The sequence below is a fragment of the Theileria equi genome, assembly GCF_000342415.1.
Source record: "Theileria equi strain WA chromosome 4 map unlocalized gcontig_1105316255045, whole genome shotgun sequence".
NCBI lineage: Eukaryota > Apicomplexa > Aconoidasida > Piroplasmida > Theileriidae > Theileria > Theileria equi.
Genome location: NW_004668227.1, coordinates 3,558 through 12,434, shown reverse-complemented (window position 1 = coordinate 12,434; position 8,877 = coordinate 3,558). Strand labels below are relative to the sequence as shown.

At 43.6% G+C, this 8,877-nt stretch overlaps 5 protein-coding genes across 5 annotated transcripts; 3 read left to right on the top strand and 2 right to left on the bottom strand.

Annotated features, from left to right (window-relative positions):
* The first annotated feature begins 196 nt into the window (after positions 1 to 196).
* BEWA_000060 (signal peptide containing protein) lies at positions 197 to 1,079 on the top strand. The gene has a single exon (XM_004832016.1). It carries the CDS (start codon positions 426 to 428, stop codon positions 960 to 962), a length of 537 nt encoding a protein of 178 aa, XP_004832073.1. The 5' UTR covers positions 197 to 425; the 3' UTR covers positions 963 to 1,079.
* Positions 1,080 to 1,601: 522 nt separating this feature from the next.
* On the top strand, positions 1,602 to 2,045 carry BEWA_000050 (hypothetical protein; the record flags this gene model as incomplete). The annotated part of the gene is made up of 1 exon (XM_004832015.1): positions 1,602 to 2,045. The coding sequence occupies one exon, from the start codon at positions 1,602 to 1,604 to the stop codon at positions 2,043 to 2,045; it is 444 nt and encodes a 147-aa protein (XP_004832072.1).
* A 50-nt stretch (positions 2,046 to 2,095) lies between these two features.
* On the bottom strand, positions 2,096 to 2,850 carry BEWA_000040 (signal peptide containing protein). Its single transcript, XM_004832014.1, has one exon. It carries the CDS (start codon positions 2,712 to 2,714, stop codon positions 2,256 to 2,258), a length of 459 nt encoding a protein of 152 aa, XP_004832071.1. The 5' UTR covers positions 2,715 to 2,850; the 3' UTR covers positions 2,096 to 2,255.
* An 865-nt stretch (positions 2,851 to 3,715) lies between these two features.
* BEWA_000030 (uncharacterized protein) lies at positions 3,716 to 5,941 on the top strand (the record flags this gene model as incomplete). The annotated part of the gene is made up of 1 exon (XM_004832013.1): positions 3,716 to 5,941. One exon carries the CDS (start codon positions 3,716 to 3,718, stop codon positions 5,936 to 5,938), a length of 2,223 nt encoding a protein of 740 aa, XP_004832070.1. The 3' UTR covers positions 5,939 to 5,941.
* A 269-nt stretch (positions 5,942 to 6,210) lies between these two features.
* BEWA_000020 (conserved hypothetical protein) lies at positions 6,211 to 8,397 on the bottom strand (the record flags this gene model as incomplete). The annotated part of the gene is made up of 5 exons (XM_004832012.1): positions 6,211 to 6,683; positions 7,561 to 7,741; positions 7,996 to 8,095; positions 8,132 to 8,265; positions 8,350 to 8,397. The coding sequence occupies 5 exons, from the start codon at positions 8,395 to 8,397 to the stop codon at positions 6,211 to 6,213; spliced, it is 936 nt and encodes a 311-aa protein (XP_004832069.1).
* Positions 8,398 to 8,877: the final 480 nt, after the last annotated feature.

Sequence of the window (8,877 nt, the reverse complement as noted above, 5' to 3'; positions counted from 1 at the left end):
TGTTTTGGTATCTTCCCTCAACCATGTCTGTGAATCCGGAGGATCTAATCATACGGACACTATTGCGACCACTAATCTACCAGCATACAAGTCTCAAGGTAATAGTTGATTATCTGGAAGAATAAATGCCTACATAAGCCGTTCACCCCCACCATTCTCCACATTCCTTTATTCTACTCCCACCAAGACAACCTCCACAGTATTATTAACTGATCAAGGACTTCTTATAGATAACCTGTACTCCTGACTTGTCAAGACTTATAGTCTTTGTTTTCCTTGTCTCACTTCCCTGTTATGTCTATTGTGTACCCTTCTAGTAAGACAATAAATGTGTATGTTTGCTGTTGTTTCTTGTTTCAATCGCTTGTAAGCACTCTTTGCTTATACTAAGACTCTATTTCTTATTTTGACAGGGAGTCTACAAGATGAGGATTCTGGCTTTACTATGGACAGTATGTCTAGTGAGATTATGCAGCGGTTGTATTAAAGGAAATGAAACCGATTACAATGATGGACCTTACGGTGGATCTGAGGAAAATCTCAGAAGTAGTCCACCTCAATCAGCTGGACAAGATGGTCTTGTCCTTGATCTTGCGAGTCCTGATAAATCCAAGGTAAAGATAGAGATAGATAATGATAAGGGAGTAACCCTCAAGACTTATTTCCCAAAGAAAGGCTATTATATCATGCACCAAGTTGTTGATGGTGATAAGGAATTATGGACCGCCTCTGAGGGGGAAGGTTTATTATTCGCTGAAGTTTCGTCAAAGGGAAATTATTCAGTACTTATACTCATTCTTAAGAATGGCGATAGGAAATATTTTGAAAAGAATGCTGATGGAGAATGGAAGAAGATTACTGAGGAAAACTATGACAAGAAACTACAGGACCTTAAAAATTCACTGAATAAGAAGCTTGCCAAAGATAAAGGTCAGCATGAGTCTATCAGTCTCCATTCTTAAAGAGTCCATGCTGATATTCCTCGGGAATTTTAATGGACATTCACCAATAATGCAATACCATGATTCGATATCTTACACTCCATTAGAGTGTGCATGTTCAATTAATGGTAGTCTCTTCGATTTATAGGCATAGCGATTGGTGTATTTACAATGCATGGTCCTTATGAAACGTGGACATCCATTATCCATGTATTAAATTATGGCTATTCCACATGTTTGACAACGTCAACATTGTACATACACCCAGGGCAGTTTAATTCGGTTACTCCTTACCATGATAATCTTATGGAAGGATATTTTGCTTTTCAACGCACCTAAGCTGGGAAATTTACTGTTAAAGACTTTCTGTGGGAGGAAAGGGTCGGAAGCTTCAACCACCAGTGACACCTTTAAAAGATGCTAAAAGTCTAGTACTATATTTTTTTCACTTGTGGTTATAACGGTATACCTCTTCTTGTTTATTTTAAGGATATATATGGCCACAAATGGTATGAGAACATAAAAGGGTAATGAGTGGCATGCCTTCCGTTTACTAGGCAAAGCTCCAAATGAAGCATCTGAGAATAGTATTCTTGAGGGCACTCTGGACGATATTAGGGAGAAAGAGCATGTGGTAACAAATGACCAAGGGATAGTGCAATGGATCGACAGGTATGCAAGACAATAGGTTTGTACATCCAGACAGAGCAAATAAGACTTCCTAAGCTACTCCGCCCAGAAGTCATTCAACTAAAGGCATGGCAAGCTGATTCTCCATCTTATGAACCTCAACAAGAATCTGGTGGCTCATCTGACAAAGGTACTCCTAACCAAGGAGGAGCTGCTCAACCTACTGTTGCTAAATCTAGTACTAGTACTCTTGATCAATCTACTATTCTCTCTCCTCCTCAACATGCTAAAGGTACCGTTACTATTCCTGTTGACGTTACAGCTGAAGCTGGAGGCCATAGTGGTCAAATTCCCGGTCAACAACCTCCTGGTCCAGAACCTCTAAGCATCTTCCTCCTAGTTCCGACGTTAAAGATGATGCTGGTCCTACTAGTAATGAAAAAGACTCTATTCTTCCTGGTAGAAGTACAGTGAATGGGGTTTGAGGTTCTAGCGGAGGAACTCGTACTCTTACCAAGACCTCCACTTCCTCTGATCCTGCTTCTCCCAAAGCTGGTCCAGGATCTGAATTCCCCTCTGGAGGAGTTGATGGTATGTGCTCAAACATTGGGATGATTGCCATTGGAGTTCTGGCTGGAGTTGCTTTGGTCCAAGGGGTTGCCTATTACGCACTCGGTAGAGTTTTCAAAGACCATAAAGGAGACCCTTGGGTGAGACAAAGCAAAGACTCTGTGGAAACAGTACAAAAAGTGCTCCAGTAAGGAGACTGGGAAGTCTATACTGAGGACTACCACTCAGTGAATGTGTAGGTCCACTGAGGGAAATGGAGCATACCATTGATGGACGGTAAATAGTAGAGGACGGAGGAGCTAATGGGCTCCGGTGAGGAAGAAAGAACGTATGGATGAAGAGCGGATAAGGAGGCTCCGTGAATCCTAACAAGGGTAGAACATGAACATGTGTGGCTACTTTGCATGGCATCTTGTAACCATGCCATGAGTGTGTTAAATCATTCACGATATACTCTCTGCAAGGTCTGTACATTCTCCATTTTGAACTCCAGTCCAAGTGGAGCACAGACAATAATGCAGTTACCAGTCCACCTAGTATAAACGCTGATCGAGAAAGCATCTCAGCATTCATAGTAATAACATTCCCATCTTGCAACGAGATGTATGAGTGAAGATTTGGTAAGTGTAATGAGAAAAGGTCAATGAACCTGCAATTTCTAAACTGTCTTATAGACAAGCTTTGTTTGTCTGTTTGTAAATTTTAAGAGTATCCGTACATGCCCCGTATAAAAATTCATGCAATGGACTAGCTTTAGCCAGGGAGAGACCTGGGTAAATGTGAGTGGCAAGACATGGAACAGACCTCTTGGTCATCCCAACTGACCGCAAAGTCACGTGCATGTAGATGTAATTAGTGGCTAAATAGAACTTACACTGTGTTTATAGCATGTAGATTATCTAGATGCCTTGTAAATGGGCCTAGATGGAAACTGGACGTCCATAGAATCTCCAACCACAACTCTGCATTCCCAGGAAACTGAACTATTACGCCCATCCTGGGCACACGAAACATCATGTAGTACATCTTTAAACACGTTTGGACGTATGGAATGCCCTTAAACTCTCGACTTCTACAGGAGACACCGGGGACCAGGGTTCATCCCATTCCACCAAAACCCACTGCAATGTACTCTAGAAACCATTGCAGAGCCTCTCCATAAACACCGTGAACTGCTCATTCACAGGGTGAATGGACGCTCGCCATCAACGCGGCAGAGGACCCACGAGCTCAAGACCAGAATCGCCGGATGTTATTCTTCGACCATTCACAAGATACGTCAACTTCATCATAGAAGTTCATTTGAATGTACACATTTGAACTTTAGGTGGAATGTCCACCACCATAGACCCCGCCGTTGTGCATGGAGACGATGGCGACTTTTTCTTCCAAAAGTGGAATACGATAGGGACATATTTCTACATTCCAAAGGTGTAGAATCTGGTGAACGTGAATGCAGGCTGAGAGATTTCTCGGTTCTTCTTTCTGGAACTACACCCGTCGGTTCCCCATACTGAGGGAATGAATGAATTCTCCTCCTTGGCATTATTCTTTCTTTTTCCAAATCGACCGAAATGAAGGTATCGGTTGCATTACACATATTCGGTCTCTTGGGGCTGTGCAGTTGCGCCAATGTCCCGGAACATTCGTTCAAGGGAAGTGATTATGACAACGTCACCCTTGATCTCGCTCATCCAGACAAATTAAACGTGATAATTACTAATGAATACTACGGAAAGGCTGACTACCGCGTTTTCACCGCACGCATTCAACAGTCGCTTGCCAAAGTTGTGTATAACCATGAGGTCGTTTGGGAGTACGGTCGTGGCAAAAAGGCCACTTCTGTCAATCTAATCTCTAGAGGCGGTGTGCCTTATCTTTCTGAGGTCGTCATGGGCCCAACCTTCTCCCCCTCATCTTCTTACCGTGAACGTGAAAATGGCAAATGGGTACGAGTAGATAAGGCTCGCTATGACAAGAAGGCCTACTCACTCTTCACGGAGGACCCAGGCGCATTCACTCTCGATACTGAGAATGTAGACACTAACAAGGTCTCCCTCATTGAGGCTGATTATCACAACTTGCATAACAGGATCGCACTGGCAAAAGTTGATTTCCACATGAACAGAATCATGTGCGGAAAGCAACTCATCTGGGAGGCCAAGAATGGCATGCATGCCACTTCTGTGAATGTATTGTACAGGGCTGGTGAAGCCAAGTTGTTCAAAATCCTCATTGGTCAATCTGGCAACAACCTCGTCTTCATAGAGAATGAAAATGGAAAGTTGACACAAATCACCAAGGAGTATTACCACATAAAGTATGACAGATTCTTTGCTGAACAGGCCAAGTTTGGTGCAACAATCGACCTTTCCAAGTCAAACAACCCCGACGTTGTTGTCTATGGGCAGAATACCAACGGACTAAGCTACAAGCACTTCGTCCCCAAGTATGGCTTGAAGGCTGTTTACATCGTTGATGGAGGCGTCCCCGTATGGAAAGCACAGAGTGGTTCCAAGATTACCGGTGTCGTAATCTACTCTGCTTATGGAGAAGCCATCTTCAGGTTGCATGCTATTGATACCAAGAACAAGCTTAGCCAACATTATTTCGAAAAGGTGAATGGTATCTGGAAGCCAACAGACTTTAGCACCTTCTTCAAAAGGGTTGGTGAACTCACAGAAGGTGCTTCCAAGGTCATCAAGGTCGATGTTCTTTCCTCACAAAAGGGTTCATTCACCAACACTGTCTACAACGACTATGGTGTTGAGACCAGATTGGTTTCACCTCTTGGTGGCTCCAAGATTGCCGCCTTGTATCACGGTAAGGAACGTGTTTGGGAAGGAAAGAGTGGTGAATACTGCACTAGTGCCACCTTCTTCAAGAGAGGTAGCTTGTATATTTGCTCAGTTGAAGCCGCTGGTAAGGAACTATTCTTTGAGCATTTTGACGGACATTGGGTCCATATAGACGCTGATACCTTCCAGGATCGCTATGGCAAGATTTTCATCTCAGGAAAGCTTTCAGATAAATCCTCCGTCATCAAGGTTGATGCCTCGGCTCCTCAGGATGGTTCCTTCAATAACGTCGTCTACAACGACTATGGTGTTGAGACCCGATTGGTTTCACCTTTCGCCGGATTCAAGATTTCTGCCCTGTACTATGGCAACAGTTTGGTCTGGGAAGGTGCCAAGGGCCAGTACTGCACTATTGCCACCTTCTTCAAGAAGTATGACATGCACATCTGCTCTGTCATTATAAATGGCCAAAGAGAGGAGTTCTTTGAGAACATTGGTGGTATGTGGGTTGATGTTGATGAGAAGGTATTCTCTGATGCTTACTTGAAGATCCTCAGTGGCAAAGAGGCTGAAGAGCGCAAGGAGATTGACATTTACACTCTTGACATTGCATCCCTTCCAGAGGAGACTGAGATCGTCAAGCCTCGTGAGAACAGCCCATACACTTTCTCAATTGTTGCTCATGGTACCCCAATCACCAAGGTTGTCGACGGAGATTCTACCATATGGACCGGTTCCGATGAGGAATTGTGCATCTCATCTTCCTTCTTGTCTGACGGAAAGAAGAACTTGTTGGCTCAGATTGTTGTCGAGGGACATAATGAGGAGACTGAGCTTCTCTACTTTCAGAAGAGAACTTTTGGATGGTACCAAATTACCGAAAACTTGTACGACTTTTTGATAGAGGGACTCAAGGTTAACGAAGACGGTTTCTTGACCGCTTCCTTCTATGCCATTCCACTATTGTTTGCCGTGGTTTCTGGCATCTTTGCACTATAATCACATCTATTTAACGTGGTACATCTTTATTTTCACGGTATTTATTTTATATCCATTACGGATCACCTTGCATGCGGGGGCCAATCGCTTGTCCGTCTGTGGCCCGGAAAACTACAAGATGCACATTCATGTTACCACGTAAAGATACTACTAACAATTACACTGTACTTTTTAAAGCGTAAAGCCAAAAATCATGTTCTGTATGTTACAAAACGGTCATGTACCCAATTTTGTTTGAGGTCATTACTGCTTATACATCTCCGATGGGTTTTCTACAAACACTTTAGCTCAAAAAGCTCAAGTGGTAGATGTGGATTCGTGTCCCTGAGAGATTTTATAATTTCTTCATCTCCCCACGGTCCAAAATGGCTCGTTTGCCATGTATCGTCTGGCTGAGTACCACCGAGAAACTCTGGCAGTTGATCAGGTTCAACGAGCTCAAGAATCTTCGCCCTTGATTCAGTCTTGGAAGATATAACAGTGATTTTTCCAAGTGTCTTTTTATCCAAAAGACCCGAGAAGATGGCCCAAAGGGCTGAGAACATACCAGGAGTATTTACAAAGAGGAGTTTACCCAGGAGCTCTGGATAGTAATTTTGTGTAACGAGAGTCATTGCGCTCAAAAAGGCCTTCAATTTTGTGTTTATCTGACTCATCTGAAATCCTCTGAGATCTAAAATCGTTAGGAGCTGCTCGACTCTTTTACCACTCTTTAAGCTGGCCGCCGGAAGCATGACATGAGAAACTGTAGTAATAAAATTAATGTATATTTGTAGAATATATCATAGTCATGGGTGATGTATGTAGGCAACTGTGTGGATGTTGAATTTGGTGACTAAGGAAGCGTAATGGTGTATCCATGGTAGTATCTCCATAGACTCCTAAATCTGTCTAACCCAAGGATCTCCATAGACTTCCCATGAGTATCATTATATTAAGCGTACAAGAGGGTCAAAGAAGTAGTTTTTCCAGATATACCAACCACCATAGGTGCCTCCACCGGCAGGAGCTCCCGTTCCCAATAGATATCCAAAGATAGTCTTAGTCTTAGAAGATTTGTCAGTAGGAGGAGTATCTTCAGTCTTGTCTTCATCTTTAGCTTCAGCTTCTTTTTGAACACCTTCAAGAGAGTCTCTTACTCCATCACCTTGAGGAGTAAGAGTAGAATGGCAGTTGGTGTAGGGGGAGGATGGGTTAAAGTTTGTCAAGGCTGAGCAGACTGCTTGATTAGAAGGTGGTAACATTCTCCTAGTTCCCAGTCTTCGAAGTAGTAGACTTATTTATGAAAAGTAGGAGGAGAAGCCATGGCAAACTACATTAACCTTAGATCCTTCAAGACCAAATTGTGATTCATAAAGTCTAGTGTCCATGCTAGGTTCCCTTTAATCCCTTTGATGATAATGTTAACACTTGGAGCTCCATTATATCCATCTGTCTTCCGAATGGAGTACTAGGACACATGATCATAGATTGTCAGAGAAGTCATCCTACCTACTCATCCATGCATTCATCCTCCCTCACAACTAGCTCACCGTCAGAGAGACTATCCACAGAACAATATGAGTAGCTACACTTCCTAGTCGTACCAACAACCTACCAACATGCATTTACGCAAAACCTACGATACTCGTATCTTTGAACATAGTACTCTGTAAGCTGCTGCGTGCTTAGTTCATGCAATGCTTTTGATGGATTGGATAGTCCAATCCTTTCGATATAAATGGGTCTTCCCATCTTGTCTACTCCATGGTAGGCGTGCGGATGATGTACTCGAAGTTTTTCTCGAATTTCAGTCATGTCAGTCTGTACATGCGCATAAATGGTTGTGACTAGACAGGTTTAAAATCGCAGGATTGATGTAGGATAATACCTAATGCAAAGTCCGCACAAATGGTCGCCTGACGGTCTCCCCTAGAGCTCCTGTTAGTCGCTCAGGCTGCCTCTGGCTTATGCCATCGACAGCATTATGCTCCTCCTAGCTCCGCTAGTAGTTCGCATCCCTCATTCTTCGGGACTTGCCAGTCTTCGCCTTGCTCAAGACATTGCATTAAACTCACCGTTATGATCCTGGGGACATCAGTTTCGGTCCTCCAGGCAAAGTACTTGTTGAGCATAACGGTCGTCTTTTTAAGGTCAAAACTCCTGGCCCTCAGGAACCTGAAAGTCGAATGTCCCTCAAATTACCGTCCAAACCTGACGAAAAAAAGGTCGTCAAAGAGCAGCTCATTTCCATATACGTTTGCCATGAACGTTTGCTTAATCTCGTGGAGAAGCGCTTTCTGCTCCTCGCTGAGCGCCTGTACCAACCCCTCGAGCTCCTCGGGTGTCTGCGGAAAATTTAGGATGCATATTTACGTATGCATTTGCAATTTGTTGCGTATAAAGAGGATAAATGAAGGAAATGGACGTACCAGGTCGGTCGCGAAGTTCTTGGCCCGTTTTTCGCTGCTTCTAAACATTTTGTTACATGTTAGTACGCCAAGTTGATTTTATGGTACAAACAAAAGGTGAAGGAAAAGGCGAATCCACTTGCAGCGGGTGCCACACTCGGGATGCAGAGAGCGAAACCGAGAGACTGCAAGTGGAGTGTTTTTAGCACCAGGGAAAGATATGACCACAAAGATGGGTATATAGGTATTAAAGTATGTTTAGCGTAGGTAATGGGCCCTAACGACCGCCAAATCTTGAGCAGAGCGAAAACACAGCGAGGAAATCGAACCCATAGGAGACAGGGGTACCTAGAATAGTGTGTAGAATGTGAATGTAGCGTAGCGGAATGAATGCGAACTACGGAGTGGTGAGCATGAGCGACTGAAAGGAGCTCTGTGGCAACCAACGGGAGCCTAAGGAAGAGTAGGATTAAGGTCATTACTGGAGTATAACGGAAGGAAGAATGACCTACCGACGTCAGAGACTAGGTAGTAATGGCGAGTATACCT

Excerpts from the sequence above, each read along its gene's own strand:
- BEWA_000060 (XM_004832016.1), top strand. The coding sequence starts at position 426 with ATGAGGATTCTGGCTTTACTATGGACAGTATGTCTAGTGAGATTATGC.
- BEWA_000040 (XM_004832014.1), bottom strand. The coding sequence starts at position 2,714 with ATGAATGCTGAGATGCTTTCTCGATCAGCGTTTATACTAGGTGGACTG.